Source organism: Manis javanica, chromosome 6, assembly GCF_040802235.1.
Source record: "Manis javanica isolate MJ-LG chromosome 6, MJ_LKY, whole genome shotgun sequence".
Lineage (NCBI taxonomy): Eukaryota > Metazoa > Chordata > Mammalia > Pholidota > Manidae > Manis > Manis javanica.
This window is the reverse complement of record NC_133161.1, coordinates 145333271-145355605: the sequence shown is the minus strand read 5'-3', so window position 1 is coordinate 145355605 and position 22335 is coordinate 145333271. Positions and strand designations below refer to the sequence as shown.

The following is a 22335-nucleotide window of genomic DNA, read 5'->3' as shown; positions in this document are numbered from 1 at the left end:
GAACCACAGAAGACCCCCTCTTGCTTCATGCCCTGAATAGCTACGTGGGGAGGATGGGGTGCAGAGCATGCGGAAGGGCCTATGGTAGTCGGGGAGAGCCCAGCCAAGCCCACGCTAGAAAGAGGAACTCAGAACCTAAGGGTTTTTAAGATAAGCCTTACTAAATCTTACAATATGAACCAAGAATTATAGGAACCTCACATTTCAGACCAAGAGTCAATTCAGTGGCTGCCCATTTGGACAGCCCATGAATGCCACTTTTGAAAAAGACAGATGCCCGAGCCCCCAAGCTCCAGAGCGCCACCCAGGGATTCCAACCAGGATGCCTCTGGTGAGGCCAGGCAAAGAGCCACCTCCCATTGAGCTCCACCAGTACCCAGAAGCATGGGGTTAAATCCTAGCCCTTCACCTCCCACTCCCAGCCCATACACCCCCAAAAACCTCCCCAGGCCCCAAGCCAGCTCGCAATGTGTTGAGTCACAGGATGGCTTTCCTCTGGCCACTTCGGTGGCGTTCCTGACTATAAATTCCTCACCAAGACTTCACCTGACCCTCATCCAGGGTACAAAAACAAGATGCCTTCCACAAACCACATTTATTTGGGGATAATTTGTCCAAGTCATTCGGCTGGTTTTCTTTTCTGTGATTCTTTCCAGTAACTCATCCACAAAGAACACCACCCAAGCAGAGGGTCTGATCGGATGGGGTGTTTGGGGTCACTGGGGCAGCTCAGCCAGGACCCCAGCACCAGCAACCACTCTAGAAGGAGCAAACCCGTGTGCCCCACACCAGAGCCTGAACCTCCAGAACTGTCCCGTCTTCCTGCCAGGCTCTGAACCTTCATCTTCAGCCCTCTGACCAAGCAATGGGGCGGGAGGACGACTGGGAGGGCAAGGGGTCTGATATAGCTGGTGCGCAACTCAGCGCACTGAGGACAGCGTCCGCTGTGCTATGGACAAAGCGCCTCCCCTTTCTTCCCTTCATGCTCTGTTTTTGGCATTCGTCCAGCTGGCTTTTTTTCAAGGAGGTTATTTGGTGCTGACCTCAGAGAAGGCCAGACTGGGTGCTGCGGGGCGGAGGGAAGAAAAACAGCACGTGTGAGAAGCATTTGAATCCTAATCAGCATCACTTTCCGAGCTGTTTCCATCTACCGGCCCATTCCGAGACTCGCGTGCACTCTCTCCTTGATTCTCACTGCAGGGAGGTAGGGACTATATTCCCATTTCAAGGATGAGGACATGGAGGCTCAGAGAGGCTGTTACCTGCTCAGGATCATCCAGCTTTGAAGTCACAGAGTCAGGCTGGGCCTGGGTCTGTCCAACTCCAAAGCTCGTGATCTTAACCACCATGCTGCACAGACTCAGGAAGGGGACACAAGATGGCAACCCCTTCATTTAAGTCAATTTAATCAAGCCAAGGGGAAAACCAAAGGTTCTTTGTTAGCCCTGCTCCTTCTCAGAGAACACCTCGATCCTTGAGGTCCCAAATAAGTGGCCTGCAGGCCAGGATTCACCCACAGGCTTTCAACCACAGGCTTGTTTGACTTAGCACACAGTGTTTTAGGGTTACCTGACCAGCCCCTGCTGGCCTTTGAGTTCGTGGCCCTGCCCTCTCATCACACTCACCTTACTGGATCGATTTCAGGAGGACAGAGGTGCTGTTTTCCACAGTTTAAATCCAAGCACCTAGCGCTAAACATGGAGAAGGTGGCTTTGAAGGCCACCCACACCTACATCATCTCTACCCCACAGACTTTCTGTGGACGGCGTCACCCAGCTGGGGACATGCTCGGCAGTAGCCATGGTGCAGCTGGCTCCGCAGAACTCCAAGAGGCCTGGCAGGTCTGTGGCATCACACAGCAATAATGGGTAGGGTGCAGGGGTGGAGCGTGCGGGTGGGGAATGACTCCGTGCAACCTCAGAGCAGAGCTACTGTTCCACGTGGTGGAACCAGGTATCTGATCCACACTTCCTCGCAGAGCCCTTCTCTGCCATGGTCATCTGAGAGTCAATGTGTCCTCAGTGCCGGTGTAACAGGAAAAAAACATGGCCATCACCCCACAAACAGAGGAGGCCAGCCTTCCTGAATCTGCAGGACCCGGCTCCCTTCGTGGCCTGGGGGCCTGTAATTAGTCTACAGGTAGCATGATGCCCACTGCCAGCTCACTCCTTTTGTCCCTGTCCCTACCTGCTACATGCCAGGTGCCTTTTCTACTTGCCTGGGGAATTAAGCAAAGAGAAAGAAGGAATCAGCTTCCATATTATTACACGGACTTTGGCGTGAAGCCTTCCTGGCAGTTAAATTATATCAAGGTACAAGTCACAGAATAAAAGATCTGGAAGGGACCTTCTGACAGGAAGAAAAATGCTCCCTTGCAACGCAATGCTTGTCCAGGGATCTCAGCACCCTCCTTACTGGGCTGTGTGTGCCCGGGCTGCCCCGCTGAAGCAGAGCCCCGTGCCTACCCCATGACCGGGCCTCTTTGCACCACCAAAGTCTATCATTTCCACCCGGGATGACCTGAACACTCAAGAGGGGCTGGAGGCCAGCTGGGCATTACTCTTCTGCCCAGCAGAGCTTTAGCTTTTCAGACAGACCTCCCTCCTCGGAAAAGCCTCCACCCCCAGCAGTGTCCCCTCAACATCCGCACCCAGAGTTTGCCGGCCCCTCCTTCCCACCTTCACCTCCCACGTCCTCCTCCTCCTCCTCCCCCCACCCCCTCCCTGTACCCCCTACCCCCTCCTCCGGACACCAGGCTGGACCAGAATCGTTCTGACCATGGTCATGTAGGTGGCCTCTGACTTTCCAATCGATTCCTCTTCCTCGATCAGCTCCCGTGTAGTTATTGAGGAGTAAATATGTTTCTAGAGGAGAAAATGGTAAAAGCATTTGCCCCTAAAAATCAATGGATGCTGCATGCCAGAGAAAAGGCCACCTACTAATAATATTCATAGGGCATCAATCACCAAAACCAGGAGTTTCAGAGGGCTACTGAGAGCTAGGGAATGATCCTCCATAAGGATAATTCAGTCCTCATTCTTCCAGAAAAAGAAAACTAACTCATCAGCAAAGAGCACCATCTAAAGAACCAAATTCTCTGCTTCAAAAGACAAACGTCTTTGTTTGGATGGGTGTTTAGGCAGCAGCAGGGAATCCTTATCTTGCCAAATTGTTTGTACTCTCTGGTTATTTCCTTCTAATTAGAGGCATGGCAGGATGGTATTAATCAGCAGCTAATTGTCATCTCTTTCAGAGGGTTTGCAGGGACAGCCCTCGCGGAGCCTCACATCTGTGAGGTTGGTGGCACTTTGCGATTCCCGCCCGTGTCACTGGGGAAGCAGTGCCCTCCAGGGACAGTGTGGAGGCCTCTGGAGGCTCCTGCACTGCGTCATGAGAAACCCTACTCACAAACAGCCCCAAAGAAGGAAAAGTCAATATCCTAAGAGGAATTTTTAAAGCTTTTTAAAAAAAAAGAAAGAAAGAGCAGTCCAAGGAAATGAAGCCACTTCCAGGCCCTAGGGGCAATTATTTATAGCTCCCTTTCAAACCAGCAGGGAGCAGTCCTTCTTGGGGTTCTCTTTCTAAAGGTCCGCAGAGTTAAACTTAACCATTGACTCCTTCACTGAACGTCAGAATGTTCCGTGATTCTGCCTTATATTTAACCCAGGGCCTCACAGATTATGAGGCACCCACATCTCATCCTGTTATTTGATCCTTACTGATGAGGAAACTGAGGCTCAGGGAGGTGGCAGAGCTGAGCTTAAAGGGGCACTTTCTGCCCACCCCACCGGCCCACTCCCTGGACTCTCCCTGCAGTGATGAAGATCTCCTGGGCCCAGGCTCCGTGCCAGGCTGCGAGGCACTGATGAGCAGAATGACAATGGCACCACCCTGGTGCGGGGGCAGCGTCCGCCTCACCCCCTTTACCTGGGCCAGCAAAACAGAGTTCTTTGCTTACCTCTGGATGAGCCTTCTTTGTGTTCTCCAGGCTTTTCACCAGGGCTGTGGAAGGTACTGAACTGCAAGGCATGAAAAGCGTGTGGAATTAGCGAGCCAGCACCGTACATCCGGGCCCCAGAGAGCTTGGGGAGAGACAGCCCAGGGGAGGGACAACTCTCTGGTCAGCCTACAGCTGGTGCTAACCCTGCTCACCTTGAGATCTGAGAAGTGCATCTCCTAGCGGAGTGCAGGAAGGCATTCTGGAGATAGATTGGGCTGAGCAACAGCTTTGACTTCCTTATTATCACTCTAACATCTTTCCATCCATAGGAGGGAAGGGCTATGGGATTGATGAGCTTTTATCGTTTCCATGGACTAGGGAGACGTGGCTGAGCCAGCAGGGGGCAGCAGAAGCTCAGCGAGACACCAATTCAAAGCGCTCCTGGGCGGTCCAGGGGGATGCCCTGCATGACCATCCCCACAGACACCCCAGGCAATCCGGCCCCTTCCTAGCCCATGGCCTTTGACCTCTTGACCGTGTGCCCTCTGCATTTGCCACTGAATATATTTCCGTTTTCTATTTTGGCCTAAGGTAGAGCCATAAAAAAAAATTAGGGTTAAAGCTAGAAAAGAACCATATTTTTTTGGCTCAAAAGGGAAATATTTTTATCATAATTCCTGATTACAGGTGTATGTTCTCATTGTAAAGTAATTCTTTCTCAAATAATACAGATACACAGACAGTTGGAAGTTGAAGTTCCAGTAAACCCCCTACTCTCATGGGACCCACCCACCTTCTCTTTTATCCCAAATACCACTATTCGTAATTTAGAATTATCTTTCCAAACCCCTCTCAATGCAAGGGTAAGAATACTCACAGAAAATCTATTTAGTATATCTGCTGAAGTGATTACCTTTCTGACAGATCCTGAGGATGATTCCAGTTCTGAATCATAACCAATGCTACAGTGAGCATGTTTATGCACAACCCTCAGCATATCGGTCTGATGATTTCTTTAGAATAAACTAGTAGTCACAAAAGCGCTACTCTTCATTTTGAGGAAAACTGAGGTCAAAGTGGAGAAGTGAGCTGACCTGGAGCCCAGGCTGTCTAACTCTTGGTTCAGTGAGTCTGCATGCCCAGAGCAGAGACCCTTAGAGAGGCCACCAAAGTTCAAAACCAAGTCAGAAAGCCCCTAGGGAATGATAGTGCAGACCTAGCTGGTGCAAGCGATTTCTGTGGTGTCCATGTTCCATGGGGAAGGGGGGCTCACAAGTCAGCTCTACTTAATCTTGATGGGGCGCTTTCCCATTGACATTGTTTCAACAAGAGAGTCAACGTGCCTTGGGAACATATTATATATTCAATAACTGGGTAAACTGAGGGACATGGACCTGGGAGCAGGTGCCTGTGTCAGAGCACCTGGGCATTTCTTAGATACTGGAAGAACTACTGATGAAATTCAAGCCTTTAAAAACACATTTCAACAATAAATAATTTGGGACCTGAGGGTATCCATTCAAAAATTGTCTTTCATAATTAGAATGTGGTCTTTAAATAAAGCCCCTCATAGCCCTCAAGATCTGAGCTTCTATATGAAACATACATTGTGGGCAATTCAAAAGTCTCTTCTCTCAGGCATTGAACAGCACCGTTACAGTTCTTGCATAAGATTTATACTCCAAGTACACTCCACTTAGACCACCACTTGTAAAAGAGCTGGTAATCTTTGTAAAATGCCAAAGCTAACGGGGGTGGTGTGGGAGTGTGCAAGGCCTTTCAGGAGCACAGTGAGCAAGGGGGCGGGGTCACTATAGAGATGACATCTAATGTGACAACCTCAGAGGATTCTGTTCTCAAATAGCACCTTCTGTGAAAATGTCACCATTAGGGCCCTATAATTCTCTTCCCCCTCAGCCTCCCAGCCCAAGACAGGGCAGCAGCCCGATACCTCTTATTCCCATGGGTCTTCCTCATGACCAGTATCAGAACAGAAAGCAGCAGGACAGTGGTGCAGACAATCCCCACGATGATCACCAGCTGATTATTGCCCAGGATCTCAGGTCTGAGGGCTCCGGGGGTCTCCAATGCTTGAGAAAGGAGAAAAGCAATGACAGGGCCTCAGGATTCCAGAAAAGAGCTGAGAGCCCCACCCATTCTACACCAAGTAGCCACAGCTAAGGCAGGAAGTGGGGGGAGAGGGTCAGACTGCACCCCATTCGAGGGGACCCACAGTCTGACACCCCTGCTTGCCCCTTCAGTGTAGATTAAGGCAGGTGGGAAAGAAGAATGGCACCTCACCTACAGCAGGGTTTCCTTTTACATTAACAATCCTATCGTAAAACGTGGTTTACCAGATGACATAGAAACAACATTTTATAGGCTGCTGATCTTTCTGTGGGATCGTGATTGTCTCTGAAAAGGCTGTACGCTACCACACTCAGCCCCACAGTCATGATACCAAGGAAAGCCATCGGAGGCACTTCCACCCACATGGTCCCCTTCACTCAGATCCTCGACTCGCTCTCAGCACAGACAGTGAACACCTCCTGGGTGCCAGGTGTCGCTAGGCACGGAAGATACAAAGACGGATAATGCCCAGCCTTGGCCTTCAAGAAGAGCAACACAAAAACATGTATACAGAAAACCACAGACACTACAGGTGCTATGCTAGAAGTCCATACAGTGTTCAAAGAAGCACAGAGAAAAGCTACCAATTTCTATGGGGAGCAGAAGATGAAAATTTGTCAGCCAAAGTTTTAAAGTTTGAAAGTCTTAAGGAAACATTAAGTTTGTTGGGCAGACAATCTGGTGAAGGAGAGGGGACCTTATGCACAAGGTCTAGAGGCCCAACAGGATGGCGCTTTACCTAGGTCTGGCCCAAAGGAGGCATTTGTGGGTATGGTGGGGAGTTAGGCGGGACAAATGATGGGTCTAAGTCATGAAGGACCTTGATTTTCCCCACGAGGGGGGGTTGTCTGTGTTTCTGTAGGCAATGGAGAAACCACTGAAACATCACAATGGAACAGTACAAACAGCACTGGAACAGAATGCTCAGATTCGTGATTTAGCAAGACGGCTCTGCGAGCTGCATGAGGAATGAGAGCAGGGGCTGGGGACGGAAGCAGGGACTGGCTAGAGGCCGACAGTCCAAGTCAGCAGTGAGGACATCCAGACCCAAGCTGTTGGTGCTAGACTGGAAAGAGGGCAGATTCAAAGTCAGTAGAAATGACAGGACTTGTTGGCCTGTTAGACTGGAGGTCTTGGGCAAGGGAAGAAGCAGGTACTGCTCCGAGGCATCCAGTTAGATAACTGTAGATGGTGGTGGCATTAGCTGAGGAGATGGGCTGGCACAGGTGACCGGGGGGGGTATGGATATGTTGCATTGGAAGTATCTGTGGGATATTTGGGTGGGATTTAGACAGACAGATCTAAGTTGCGTCCAACATAGACTATATTGACTATATAGGCAATATAGTGATCGATACTGCTACGGTAAAGGCAGCTAAGGAGGAACAATTAGAGTCTCACTGATGATCCCAGCTAGGGCAGAGCTAGAGAGAAAAGCCAGAATGCAGTGCCCTGGGGAGTTAGCAGGAGGTGAGACAGGAGACGCCGTGTATAGCCCTTCAGCAAACCACTGGACTATGCCAACAAATAGATACTTGATTACGCTGGAAGTTGCCCGACTCTTAATATATTCATAACCATTGGGTTGTACACTTGAAGTGGGTGAATTGTGTGGTATACGAGTTGTAGCTCAGTGAAGGTGCTCCAAGAAAAAGAAAGACCTAGGATGAGGGCTAAAGTAGACAAGGACAGAAGGTACGAGGAGTTGCTGAGCATAGTATAGGCTGAACAGCAGGAGCCAGTGGAAAGAGAGGGCTTTAAGAACCCTGTTGCGAGCTTCAGAAAGGAGAGACTGGCACCTGAGCCCAGGGCCGAAGGGAGCTTACAGCGCAGGCAGAGACAAGGAGCAGGTGGAGGTGTGTTTGGGGGGACTTGGAAGTTGAACAAGTGCCACAAATGGCTTTTATTTTCTCTGTGAAGTGGAGATAAGACTTCTGAGAGTGAAAAAAATCCATCTGTGCTGCTCCCCTGTCCAGCTGGAACCCTTTACTATGAATAAGAAGGTGCCTGGACATAAGTTTCTGGGCGGAAGTATTGAGCTGTGTTCCATCCGCACCCCATCCCCACCCCCGACCAACCACAGCCAGCCCCGAGCCTAGCAAAAGGCAGAGTCCACAGGCCACATCCTGACTGCTAACTGGGTTATGGCTTAACTTTAATACCTCACTTATCAACCTCTCTTAAACACAATTGAGTCTTTCTTCTACACACTGCTGGCCATAATGTGCCGTGTTTGCCAGAACACAGAACCTTTGATCAGAAACCTCTCCCTATTTTGGGTTCTGATCCCTTCTTGTTTTCTCTCTGTTCTTTGCTGTCTCTCACCAATTCAGGATCATCTCCCCTTCCCCTACAAGTATACAGCATCTCCCTTGAAGCCAAGTAAATAAAAATGACTTTGGACATCACTCCAATCCATCACTGAGCTCCTGTATCTTTAAATCGGTGTATTCTACTGGCAATGACTGACTTCCAGCAGAGAACTGGTGTTCACTAAATATTAGTTCCTTTTTCCCAGACCAACATCAGGACCAGAACTAGGGTGAGGCAAGCAAGGTGCCTTGGGCCCCCAGTTTCAGGAGTTATGCCTCACAGGGTGGTACAGGTACCTGACGGGAACTCACCCTGGGCTTATCGGGGCTGTGCAAGCACAGCGCCTGTGAGGGAAGTGTCCTTAAATTTTGCACCCTGGAAACCTCTCCGGCCTCACCGGAGTCCTCCCGTAGAACTCTCCTACTAGGCCCTGCCTACCAGCTCTGAGGTCCCTCATCCGGTTCCCCCCAACAACCGGATGTTACGTACTTAGGGGCTCTTTCGGGATCACGTGCAACATGATGGTCTTCCTGAAGGTCAGGCTGCCCAGGTGGATACTGCAGGTGTAGTTTCCTCCATCAGGCTCCTTCACTCCTTGGAGCATGATGGACCCATCGTTGCGGGAAATGTTCCCCACCAAGGTGACACGGTTCTGGAAGCGGCCCCAGCTCTGGGAGTACCCCACAGGTACACTGAGTTTGGGGAAAGAGCGTAACACAATCTCCTCCTGGAAGGGAAGGCAGAACATCCACGACTGCAGGGACTGGGGAGAGGAGGCACGGGGAAGGCTGAGGGGGGTCTCAGCACCCATAAGGCCCTGTATGTAGGCAGCAAAGGCATTACCAGAAAGTATTAGATAACAAGTCGTGTACACACACGTGTGCAGGCATGTGTACTTGTGAAGGATGCCACGGAACCATGAAGAGCTGTTCATCGCGAGAGAGGGATGAGCAAAGAGGAAGGAAACGTGGGACTTTCAACTTTCTGCACTTCTCCAGTAAAAAGAAGTGAAGTCCACCTTCACATTTTCCTCAACTATATTTGCACTTGGATTTCTAATAGGCACTTGACACGAGTCTACAACTGAACTGCGAAGCTGTCCTCATATATGCATCTTGACAACCCTGAACATTGAGCAGCAGCAGCATCGTCCTCTCCTTCAGCATCAGCTTCATTAGGGTCATCTTTCCCAGCGGGAAGCTGGACTTGCCCAGCCAAGTGGCTGAGCCTGGAGGCCCAGTCCTGACAAGCTCCAAAGCCCAAGCCTTTGTGCCACCACCCCCTGCGCCCTCGGCCAGTCCCCCTGGCCTGGGGCTGTGACTCTGCAGCGATGGCTCCGCCTTACCTTGGAGCGCTTTCCGGGTGCAAACACCCAGTCCACCCTGGTCGTGCGTCTCTCATGGGTGCTCTGGAGAACACATCCCAGCCGAATCGAGTCACCCACCGGGACCATGAGCTCTGGGGATAAAATGGCAACTCGCGTCACACCCAAGATATAATCTACAAAGGCCAGAGCACTTCTAGAAGAGAGAATCTTTACCAAAGACGGTCGGCAGTAAAATGAATGTCACCTCCAAGTACCGTACACATTCCCTCCACAGAGGCCCCTGTGTTGGACAACATACTCAGAGGCCTCGCACGCAAACCAACACAACACCCGAGGGTAGGAGAATACGAATGCGCTCTAGCTACCCACACGCATGACGTCTGAGAGGTCTTGGTCTTTATACTGCAACAAACACTTTCTGACTCCCTTTAAGTCTCCTCTCCTTCTCCTTTTCCAGAATGTGTCCCAAGAGCCCCGATTCATATTTATACTGAAAGTTTAACTTCAAGTTTATACCGAAGTACAGAACATCGTGAAAGCCCCCACTTTCTGATCACGACGTGGATGCCCACATCTGCTCAACATCAACAGGAAGTGGAAAGTCATATATCTTTTGTTCTTCTATATAACGCACTGGCTCTCTGAGCTGAAAAACTGAATCACGGGGGACTTTCTTCAACTCGTTTTATTTTTTTACAAATTGCCTTAGGACTTGCTCAAGACAGTTCTGGCTATAGTACAGGTCACAGGACTCCTTGCTAATTAGACCAACACAAAAGATAGCTTTCCTCTTGACTTTTCTTCCTGTTTCAATCCCAGCCCCCAGCCCCACCCCCAACTGATCCCCCTTCCCGAACTGCTTCTGAGCTTCCAACTCCTAGGCTCTTCCTTCTGTTTATTTGGGTGGGTGTCTGACCCCACTACATGTCTGCTGCATAAGTCACTTCACAAGGTCCCTGAAAAGGAAAACAGTCAAGAAAGATGTCCATGATCTTCAGTGACGCTCTACGCAGACCAAGCACAGAGTCAGTTAAGAAATAACAAGAAGCCTGGTATTTAGAGCAACACACGCCTAGGTCTTAACCGGACAGGGTTCCTTCAAAAGAACATTAAGCAAAGCTCATGAGAGAATAAACACTGTGCATAAGCCGACCCTTTCATCCCAATCGCCTCCCTGGGAGAACATTAACTTCCTGCCAGGCAGGAGAGAGGCACAAAGAGGGGAAAGCAAAAGGAAATTATTATGAACTGGAAACTCCGTGGAGGGAATGACTTTGAAAGTAATACAGATTCACTCCAAAGAATACCAGCAGGGAAGGAACCTCCTCTAAATCTACTAGTACATGAAGAACTGAACTCTATTTTTTAAATGCAGAATAATAACTGATCATTCTGATCCTTTCGATGTACCAGGCACATGTTAGACGCCTTGTATGCAACAGAACACACAGTCAGTCCAATATTTTGAGATATGCAGTAGGACTCTGCCATTTTACAGAGGAAGTGAGTGAAGGAGCCCAAGGCCACATGGCCAGTAAAAGGTAGCGCCAGCACTCGAACCCAGGCCTCTGTGAAAACGAAGCGTAAGCTCTCTCACTCACGTACGGTACCACCTCTCGTAAGTGGAAGGATGGCTGGTTCTAGAGCCACAGTTAATATTATTTTTAGTTGTGAGCATATTGTCTATAGCACTTAAAATAAGAACTATGAAAAAAGGAATTGAGGTGGTCATAGAAAAGAAAAATTATAAACTGAGGTGCAAACTTTGTAGAGAAAATTATAGAGAGCTGCACAGAGAGTTTTCACACGGGAGAAAACCACCTCCATCAGGCAAGCTGCAACTGCCTGCTAGCCACGAGGCAAATTTTTAGGAGTTGGATCTAGTCCCCCTCTCGCTGGAGGGAAAAATAAATAAAAGTTGCTCCCCTGGCTACTGGGGAAGTATCTGACCACCCCTAAAATTGTTCTAGCCTTTTCCACGGATTATTCAACTCTTTAACTGGCTCCTTTCAGTTCATGCCTTCCATGTCTCTTTTAGGCAGGAAAAGGTGCCCGTTGAGGCAGGCTGTGTGTGTATGGATGAGTGTTCGGGCATGGCACCCTGGGACAAAGCAGAAAGGGGTAGCCCAGAGATAATCCTTGGAGAACACAGGCAGCTGATTCATTTCCTTGTTCAAAAGAAACATAGCTTTGGAATCAAAAGAAAAAAAAAATGCCAATGGAAACAAAGTAGGAAAAATTGAGACAGGCTGGAGGCCACCTTCTACAATTCCTTCTACAACTCCATTTTTTAGAAACCAGATTCAAGTGAGGGATGCTAATACAAGAATTTCGTTCATTCAACGAACATTTATTGATTGCTGACTCTGTGTCCGCACTGTGCCCGGGGGCGGTCAGAGGACAAAGAACGCAGACCCAGGTGAGAGGGAAGACACAACTGAACGTGTGTGAGGGGTGCCATCACAGAGAACAGGGCACCCCTAAGGAGCTCGTGCCTGACTAGCTCCTCCATCAACCCCATGCCCTGTTCTCACCCCCTGCGCAGCCTCCCCGTTCCTTGGACCTTAAGGGTACTGAAGAGCACAGTTTTAAAACCAGTCACTGAAGACACGCCCTCCATCACCAGATGGGAAAATGAGGTCCAAAGAAGTTCGAGAGATCCGCTCACTTCTTCTGTATTCCCCAGAACACTTAACATATAGGACCTATAAAATACGGACAGGCACCAATGTGGATACCAGATGGGAAGTGTCAGGGTGCAATAAAAACAACAGGCTTTTTGTCAGACGTGCCAGGGTGCAATACCGAACGTGCGTTTACTAAGCATACGTCGTGTAACCTCTCTGGGCCTCAGTTACTTCATCTGCAAAATGAAGAGAACAATGCTTCCTCCACAGCATTTCACGAGAACGCCTTTATGCTTCAAGTAATAACATACATATCGTCACTGCTGTTACGTGAAGAGCACTTTTTGAGGACTTGCTCTGCGGTAAGCCCCTAGCCCAAAGGCCGGCATTGCTCACCCGATCAGTTCCCGTCCCTCCTGCACACCAAACCTCACGCCCCGGTGCCCTCGTCTGAGTAGGCAGTCACGCACCTTTGGGCCCCTCGGGCAGCACGTACAGGACCACGGCCTTTTGAAACACAAGGCTCTCCCTTTCAAGGCGCATCGCGCACGTGTAGGTTCCTTGGTCAGCCTCTTGCACATCTTGGAGCAGGAGAGAACCATCCTTGTGTGCGACGTCCCCCACCAAGCGCGCACGGTTCTGGAAGCGTCCCACAGGCACGCTGAGGTTGGCGTAGTAGTATAACACATAATCATCCTGGAGGGTGCACAACATCGGGGAAATCTAAGATCCCTGGCACCAGACCTGGGAGTCTGGACTCCAGAGACCCTGGTCTGTGCAGGCGGCAGAGTCGCCATCGTCACCGTGATCAAAAACCAGTGGGTACTCAGTTAATGAGGAGAACATCCGCCAGGCAATCCTTGCACCCGCACAAGGCTTTGTGGCTCATTTTATACAAATACAAATGGTGAAATGCAGTCCACACATTTTCATCTCTTACACTGAAGATAAAACGTAACACTCACTCTGGGGACTCACGCTCACAACTTTTGAGCCATCTCCCATCTTCACCCTGTCTTTCTGCCACGCCCTCCAGATCAGATGGCATTAGAGGCGTGATGCTTTCCACAGACTGGTAGCAAGACTTCTCAGCCTGTTGGCAGTAATACCTCGCCTCTCTGCCCTCCTGCAGGCAGTACATTGTAAGGCATGGGAAGGGGTCATCAGTAGGAAATGCTTTACAGGCTGGGAGGGGAGCCCTAGGGAATTCTTATTTCTACTTACAACATGGATCTATCTCTCTCATAATAATAAGCAGTACTAAAAATTTGAGTGAGAGTAGCATTACAGGAGTAAAAAACTCTGAGCTATAAAAAGAGTATTTCATTTGCAAACATTAGGACCTTTTTGTTAGTAATACATTACACAGGGCATATTTCACAGATGATCCTGACATACAAATATCTTCACAGAATGAGGCTTAATACACTTGTTTCTACCCCAGGAGCACCCATGAAAGACCCTCACCCAGCTAGGCTGCACCTGTGATCCCAACACTTGAAGCAGCCCTGAAGGAGAAGGAGCAGATTCCCCAGCACATGAACGGAGCTGCGGAATGCCCGAAGAATCTGCTACCCACCCAACCCCGGCCCCACCCCCAAAAAAGATAACTGCGACATCAGTCTCCTGCCTAGGCCACAAACTCCTCTCTCTAGACCAACATTCTGTCACCCTTCTCCCACTCCCCACCCACCTATGCCACTAGTCTGCAAACGGCAGAAAGAGAGAAATGAAACAGGAGGAACTTTATGTGCATATCTGCCCTTAGCTTCTCAGGCACCCGAAAGTTAAGCATCCCCCTTATCATAATGACCTTCATCCTCACAGATGGGGAAGGTGAAGCTCACGGAGGTTGAGTAACTTGCCCAGCTGATTACACAGCCAGGCAGCAGAGCCAGGACGAGGCCCAGACTCTCGCAACGCTAGCTCTTGGCCCCTGATGACCGGATTCTCCCTCTCCCCACACCACCCCGATGCCACCGGCCAGGGGCTCCCACTGCACAGAGACGTCCCCGCCCCTCTTACCTTGACGTGCTCTCCTGAGAACATCCAGTCTACCTTGGTCACACGTTTCTCTTCTGTGCTCTGGAAAACACATCCCATCAGGGCTGAATCACCCACGTGCACTGTTAGCTCAAGGGAGGAGACAGTCAAGTCATTTGGGCCCAAGAAGTAACCTATAGACGTCAAAAGCAAGGAGAGACATCGTTTAGACAGACACCCCGACAACAAGGATCAGTACTGATCATCAAGAGCCATACGTCTCCCCTCCCCGATGGGCGCGCATGGACAAAGTACTCGGGGCCCCTCCCTCAAGCCAGCAGGGCATCCCCAAGGGTGATGGGAGAACCACCCTCTAGTCACCCATTTGGCTTAAGCCAGAGGGTCCTGCTTTGTACAACGGAAATCCTAGCTCGCCCTTCCCCTTTCCCAGCATTCCTTTCCCCAATCTCCTTGTAAAGAAAGAAGAGAAACCCTGAAGTCCCTCTTTTGGGTCATGAATGCAGAGACACATAAAGAGGAAATGGGATGACTCTTTCTCTCAGTTTCCCACGAGTTCTCTACTTGAAAAACCAAACACAGGTATTTTTGCTTCCTTCCCTTTTCCCTTTAGTTCCCTTATGAAAGCTTATCTCTGCATTTGCTGGCTGTAGTGCCGGCCCTTGGTCCTTGCAATTCAGCCGACACAGAGCACGGCTCCCTCCTGGAGTCTCCTTTGTGTTTGCCCTCTCCCCACCTCCCACCCTCTGCTTCCGCCATCAGCCCTGGCTTTTCAGCCTCTAGATGTTTGCATACACGAGACCACTCCATTATCTATAAGTCGCTCAAGTAACTTCTCTTTTCACTAAAAGAAAACACCATTACGTGGATATTTCTGTTTTCACAAGATATGCTCTATGCCAAGAAACACCAACATCAAGAAAGACTTTTAGATGCTGGCCAGTTAATATCAAAGAAGAGCCAAGTGAACATGAATGGGAATAAACAGAAATTGTGCCAGTCTTTTCATCCAAGCTGCAGCCCTGAGACAAGAGAGTTAACTTCCTGCCCAGCAGCAGGCACACCCAGCGGGGAACAGCATAAAAGAAAACCTGAACCCCGAGCCCTTTGGAGGGAATTATTTTGAAAGAAATCAAAATTAGCTCCAAAAATGATTTGGAGTTTTCCTATAAGGAAGAACTGAACAACTTCATGTGTGGTTAAAGGTCTAAGAAGCTAATTTAATATTAAGCATGCTGAATGTCAAAATCAAATGAAGATTTGTTAGAAAGCAAGAGCCGCAACTGAAGCGAAGAGAAGCTCCCACCTGACAGGTAACCTTTGTAGAGAAACGGCTGAAGAAAGTGAAGCTTTGTACAGAGGAGGAAAACCTCTCCAGGAAGGAATACAAAGCCCCCGACGCCACCCAGCATCTGCATAAGGGGTTGCATGGCTAACTCCCCAGATGGAAGGGCAAACCCCTCAAGCTACTTCACAGAGCTCTGGGGAAATGTCTAAACACCCTCCGAGATCATTATAACCCCGCTTCCATGAAAAAAATGTTCTCTAAGACACTGCGCGTGTGTGTGTGCGCGTGTGCGTGCGCACATGTGTGACGGCCTGCCTGCCTGCCTGTACACGCTCTGTTCCCTGGCAATGGAGCAAAAGCGATTGTCTATGTACTTTGCTGAGTCAGTGTTTAGGTCCCCATGCACAGTGAAAACACTAAAGATAAAGTGACGAGCAAAAGGTTATGAGAGCAAAAGCTCCAATTTGTCTTCTTACAGAGTTACATCCATGGTCTAAAGAGAATGGCAAGGGGGCCAAATGGATAAAAAAGAAGGAAGTGGAGTGAGCGGCAGGAAGCAGCCCTGAGCACTTACTTAGGTTCTGTATGAACTGGAGATTCCAACCTGGTCTGGTCTGTGGTGGCAGCCACAGGAAGGAAGTATTGCTTAAGGGGAACCTGCAGGACTGGAAGCCTCAGGCAGGCTTCCTAGGGTAAGATGGGGAGAGAAGGTTCCAGGCAAAAGAAACCACCTGAAATTGTGAAAGGAGCTCAGTGCATTTGAGGAAATACGAGGTGCCAGTGGCTAAAGCATGAAGACAATTACAGGGATTCTGGGACCCTCTTTGGTAATTTCATCTTGATGTGAAACTAGCTGTAGTGTTAAAGGTAACAACTGTAAGCACAGTGATGCCAGAGAGAAACGTCCTTTGTGTCACACAGGAGGGTCCTCAAACACCCAGTCGGGACCCAGAGGCATTTCCTTTCCAAGAGAAACAGAAGGAAGGCTCAGCTTTCCAAGAAAGAGTCTGTTACCTGCTTCTAACACAGCTGGTTCAGCAAAACTATGAAGTTCCAGATTCAGGTTTCCATTTGCAATAAACCAAGGGGAAATGAAAGTATACAAAATTGGCTGTTGAAAATGCCTGGGACTTACGAGAAATCAAATACCCTCCTTGGTTCCCTTGGCTTCTACTTACCCAGTAACACTGGCACTAGCACAAGTTTCAGTGAGGAAAACATGCTGCTCTCAACTTTTCAATCTGGAGAAAAAAATCAGAAGACAATGTCAGGATAAGTTCATTACTAACAAACCAATAGTGAGTGGCTCTGTGGGCCAGCCTCCATGTGAGGACTGGGATGCAGTTTTGAATGAGAAAGACAAGATCCCCACTCACATACTGTTTGCATATGGGGGAAAAAGCAGCAAATGAATGAGTGGGAAAATAGCAGAGTCTAGTAAGTCTATGATGAACCAAAGTAGAGTGGTGTTTGGAGTCACTTGGGGGCTGCCTTCGATTGGCTGTAAGGGAAGATTAGGTGAAACTTGTTGTTTGCGGGGGAAAAAAAGCAAATCATGTCAGGATACCCTGGAGATGACAACCCTAGACATTCTACAACCTAAGAGTTTCACATAAACAAAAAAGCTACAGGATACTCAGCCTGGTGTTTTTACTTCTCTCTCCAACTAACAAACATTAGCACTTTTAAACATAGGAAGTACGTTCAGGACATGTGGGAAAGGAGATATACAAATAAGGAGAAAATTTTAAACTCAGTTAAAGGAGTCACCAAGCTCTGTGACACAAGGAAGCCCAGGATGAGCTGTTTTCTTTTTCTTCCTTTTCTGCTTTTTTAGGCAGGGCCACATGAGGAGAATGAGGATTGGGCTGGGCATGGGCAAAAGTATTTTTTAAACATCTGTATTATCTCTGTTGTATTAATTTCACCGCCCCCACCAGCTCCCAGAAAAGGATTCGCTGTTCTGCACAGCGTCCTACGATTTTCTAAATGAAACAGAAGAAACCTAACTCCAAGGACTTCCAATTCAACCAGGCCTGGTTCCTACCTACAACTGTGGCTGGTCTCAGCCATGCATGATCCTGGCACCCCAAACATCCTGCCATTGGAGGAATTCCACCTCGGAACCTGCTAGGAGGAAACATCTATGCATTAACATCCTAGCACCCTACCCAGTTCTGCCCATATGGTGGCCATTTTAATTTGTAAAAAAAATGATTACCTAAGAGATTCCTTAACTGTATTCCAATCAATAAAATCCTCCATCTGGAAAATCAGGGTCAACCTGTTCAAGCAGTTCCCACCCTAGGTCCCACTTACGCAGAGAAGGTGGCTGGCCTTCTGAACCTCGGCTTCCTTGCCTATAACATAGGGATAATAATGCAAGGATCATGTCTGATAATGTAGATACCATTGCTTTGAAAAAGAGGAAACATTATCACACAGATCCTTTTTTTTTTTTCCTAACCTAAAAGTCAGATAGGAAATAGAGTTTACAACTTCAGGGGAGATTTTGTGCTCTGAATGTCTACCTTCATAAGAATGATAAGAATGGCAAATGATGAATCAGAATGAACTGGAAACTTCCAAGTTTCAATTTTTTAATCTCACAACAACGCAGATAATGATTACTCTGACTCAGATATACCAAAAGCCACATTGTTTCCCCAAACATAGGCGCATCTAATGAAACCACAGATCTCTCTCAAGATAGCCACAACCCCATTCCTGCTCCAGGAGGCCCACCTCATGCCACATATACATGGCTGGGCATGATAAAGGGCTTCCACTACAGCCTGCCATAACGTTAATTCCTCTTCTCTGGGACATCTGAGGTCCCTGTCACATTCTAGATGAATTCTTCCCTGGGGAGCTGACTATGCCCCCTCTTTTGCCCAGCAGACAGCTCTTGTATATTCCCCAAATCAGCAAACCATTTGCATGGAGGAGTAATAACTGATTTACACATCTAGCCCCAAGCCCCATTCAGTTGGCATTCTCCAGGCAGGGCCACACATGCCCTGTTTGTGGGTGTCCTGGCCTGTGCTGCAGCCCGGTACAGTCCCTGGCCTCTGCTGAATAGCGCCGATGGCTCCCCTTATGACCATTAAATCAAAATCAACTTCGATATCCTTCAAGGGCACCACTCTGTTCTAAGAGGAAAACTGTGACCCCAAAAAGCGTCTGAATGTAGTCACCAAACTGCAGTCACTCAGTGCCACACCCAAACTATTTTCAAACAAATTCTAGGAAATGTGCAATCGGATAAATAGAAGATACACATTTTCAGTTCTAAGTACACAAATGCACTGTCAGAACTCTGAATGAGAAGCAAAGATTTAACAGACAAAGCATTGGATTGAATTTTTTAAAAATTATCTTCCCAGCCAGACCTTCTACTGGCAACTAATTCTTTGATTGTTCAAAAATCACTTGATCGCCCTGGACCTCATCCTTAACATTAAAGGATCAGACATTTTCCCCTTAGTTAGTACATCACCACACCAGAAATCAGCAGGTGATAGGCAATAAACTAGAGAAGGTTATATGCCAGGGACTGTCTGAGTGCTTCACACATCAACCTACTTAATCCTCATACGTCTACGAGGTTTTACAGATGAGGGAACTGAGGCAGAGACTGGTGAAGTGGCTTGCCTAACAGCACACAGCCAATGGCAGAGCCAGGATTCAAGCCCAGGCATTTGGGACCCCAGCCTTTCTCCTTACTACACTGTACTATGAAAGCAATTCATGTTGTACAGAAAAGCACCTGTGAACTGCACTTATCAAAACACGATTAATCTGCCCACCCACCCCCCTCCAACAAATGCTCTTCCCACCCACTTCACCTACCTAACTCCTATTCATCTTTTAGATCGCAAGTGAAATGTAATTTCCTCAGGGAAACCTCTCCTGAGCCCCTCTTCCCAGGTCGGGCTACTAGCCACCAGGTTTAACAGAATTATTTACCTTTCCTTTAGGGCATTTGTCACAATTTCTAATTATCTGTTTTTTTATGTGCTTGTTTGAGTAAAGTCCCATTCTCCACCTTCATCCCCCAAGACAATAAGTTCCACAAGGTCAAGCTCGGAGCCTAGGCACCACTTATGCCCAGTGCCAGCCCCCAGTGAACCCAGGGTGACAGCGGGTAACCACCTGCCAAATGAGCTCTTAACACCCAACAGGGTGAGTAGGCGCTTGTCAAGTTTCAGTTTCCTAGTCTGCTGGTAAATATTCAGAAATTCCCATCTCATATATATATATATATATATATATATATATATATATACACACACACATGTGCATATACGGTATTTATAGATATATTGCTTAGATATATAATTCAGTATTTTATATGTGCGTGTAATATATATAATGTATGTGTGTATATATGTGCATATATGTATGTGTACATATGCATATGTGTGTATATATACATATATGAATCTAGTCTTTAAAAATCCAACCAAGGCGTTTCAGATGTACCTTGAGCAGGATGATAATAACAGACTCCACTTAAATTCCCAACTTCCCTGCTGCCTCCTTCCCCAGATATTGACTTATCTCTCAGATGTTCTCGAGGTGATTCCACATAGGAAGTTATCTCATATGTTGACCAAACGTTTTGACTTGAACCCATGGCTCTTTCATAATATAATTCCTGGCAAATATCTTTTCTCAATCCTGGGGAGTTGTAACTGTCATCACCACCTTTCCTATTATTAATGGTGTAGAGGAATTGTTATCCTTGGCACAATTAGGACAGAAAAAAAAATCTTCAGAAAAGAGACTCATGACAATGAGAATAGCACCCAGGATGTGAAAATGACCCCCTAAATGTTACAATATTACAGGGCAAAATACTGCCTTTTGTCCCAGTGTTTGCCCCTAGTAAGGACCACCAACCACTGTGCAGCCAGCCAGCCACACAGCCTTCCCTCACTTACGCAGCCACACCACCCGTGGTGCCAAGTCCCCTCAATTCACAGCTGGCTGTGGACCTTGGGGGAGGGGGCTTCAGATATTTGTAGGTATGTGAGTCCATGAACTGCCCTGAGGCATGAACCTCTTAAAATGAGTCCCCATTTTTCCTTCCAAGATCATTTAATGCAGGCTGGTGGGTTAGGTGGCTCCTTGTAAAACAGTCTAGGTAACATTGGTCAACCCTCTACTTGAAAGAGGTCTTGGAAGTATTTTATTCCTGTTCCCTCCTTCACACCAGATTGTACATAAACTGTCCTACATCAGTCTCTCGTGAGACCAGGGCCATGTGAAAAGTATGGACAACAGCCTAGCTCTCTGGAGAGACTCAGGTCCTGACTTCTTAGAGGTTAGAGGTTAGCCTGTCTAGGATTGGGAGGAGACACAGTGAAGGGAGAGTCCCAACATGAGTTCAAGGACAGCTAGTCAGAGGCTCTACCTAAAGCCTCAGGCAACTTCAAAGCTACAACCTTATCATCATTCCACTTACTCTTTCACTAAGAGCACATCTTCTTCCTCTTTTCTCTGAGGACCTAGCAGAATTTCTACTCTACAGAAAGGACACCGGCACCCCCGAGACTGCCTCATGTGCCCCTGCAGAGGTTGAGAGGTCTGCGATTGTGGCCTCACCATCCAGAAGGACTGCAGGAAATTAAACCTTCAGAACCAGAGAAAGAGAAACGTTCAAATCACGGCTTAAGAAACACGAAGCAATTGCTTACCCGAGATGAGGAGCTCCCAGGAGAAGAAAGCACTGAACTCACCACAGCAAGCAGCGCCAGGGCTGACTGGAGAGACGCCTTGCAGCTGTAAGTCAGGCTCAGCGCAAACCAAAAGTGTGCGTTCTCAAGTGGCTGCAGAGACGCAAACAGGAACCTCTGAATCCAGGTTCTCCTTTCACTCATCTGGCCCATTACCCGTTGTTATTTATATTTTCATTCTAAAAAGGTAGCAAATTCAACTCATGGAAGAGAGACCCTCCTATTCCAGACTTCTGCAGGTGTCATCTGCCCTTTTAGATTACAAGCTCTCCGAGGGCGGGCTCTTGAAGGACAACAGGCAAACACTTGCTGAGCAAGAAATCAGTCTCATGCAATAAACACAATACATTTAAGATTAACACAAAACATTTTGCTCTGCGTTTAAAATATAGCAACCTCTCTTATTTTATTTCTTGACCCAGAGGTGCATAGCCAGGCAATCACCCAATCCCTGCTTCCAAAGATAATCCTTCCCAGTTCCCCCAACTCACCACCTAGACATGTTGATTTCCTCTGACCATGTGATATCAGCATCTCCAGAATCCAGGTACCATCTTATTCCCCCAGAGAATCCCTGGAGTGACCTGGACATCCTAGATAAGAACTCAAGGCTTCTTTACGTCAAGGTAGCTTTTGCTTTTAAGTCACCCCCTCAAAATAAGTGCCGTCAGGGTATATGCCTTCAGCCTTGGCTGGACTGGCTAGACCTACACATGGGCATACTTGTTTTTTGGAACTTACCCTGAATTATTTGGAAAGTTTTTAAATGCTTGTTCAACAATTCTTAAGGACTATTCTTCATAGTTCTTGAGAAATGTTATGCTGGTGAAGCTAGCAATTCACATAAATACTCCCACCATGGCCTATTTCAAGCTACCAACAGTTTAACGATGGGCTTGTAAAAATTCCTAAAAATTTAGCAGTCAGCTCTTGCCCCGTGAGCTGGCTCCAGAGCACCACTGCCTCTG

General features: G+C 48.0%; 1 protein-coding gene across 4 annotated transcripts; it reads right to left on the bottom strand.

The window, feature by feature from the left end:
- Positions 1-576: 576 nt before the first annotated feature.
- Positions 577-22304, bottom strand: JAML (junction adhesion molecule like). Of its 4 annotated transcripts, XM_036992676.2 has the most exons (11): positions 21371-22304; positions 21097-21264; positions 16805-16867; positions 14363-14514; positions 12808-13033; positions 9729-9841; positions 8873-9110; positions 5892-6030; positions 3959-4019; positions 2778-2864; positions 577-1066 (listed from the first exon to the last, which is right to left on the bottom strand). In XM_036992676.2, the coding sequence occupies exons 3-11, from the start codon at positions 16845-16847 to the stop codon at positions 950-952; spliced, it is 1176 nt and encodes a 391-aa protein (XP_036848571.2). In that variant the 5' UTR covers positions 16848-16867; positions 21097-21264; positions 21371-22304; the 3' UTR covers positions 577-949. The 4 variants fall into 4 exon arrangements, with proteins under 4 accessions (XP_036848571.2, XP_017497811.2, XP_036848572.2 ...); XM_017642322.3 differs by lacking the exon at positions 21097-21264 and having other exon boundaries at positions 21329-22304; XM_036992677.2 differs by lacking the exon at positions 21097-21264.
- Between the last annotated feature and the right edge of the window lie 31 nt (positions 22305-22335).

Bases quoted from the DNA above. Each gene is read 5' to 3' on its own strand.
- JAML (XM_017642322.3), bottom strand. From the start codon at position 16,847: ATGTTTTCCTCACTGAAACTTGTGCTAGTGCCAGTGTTACTGG. The intron at 6,031-8,872 runs GTACGTAACATC...TCCTTTCTCAAG, and splicing joins GATCCCGAAAGAGCCCCTAA to CATTGGAGACCCCCGGAGCC. The intron at 4,020-5,891 runs GTATCGGGCTGC...CATGCCTTGCAG, and splicing joins AAGACCCATGGGAATAAGAG to TTCAGTACCTTCCACAGCCC.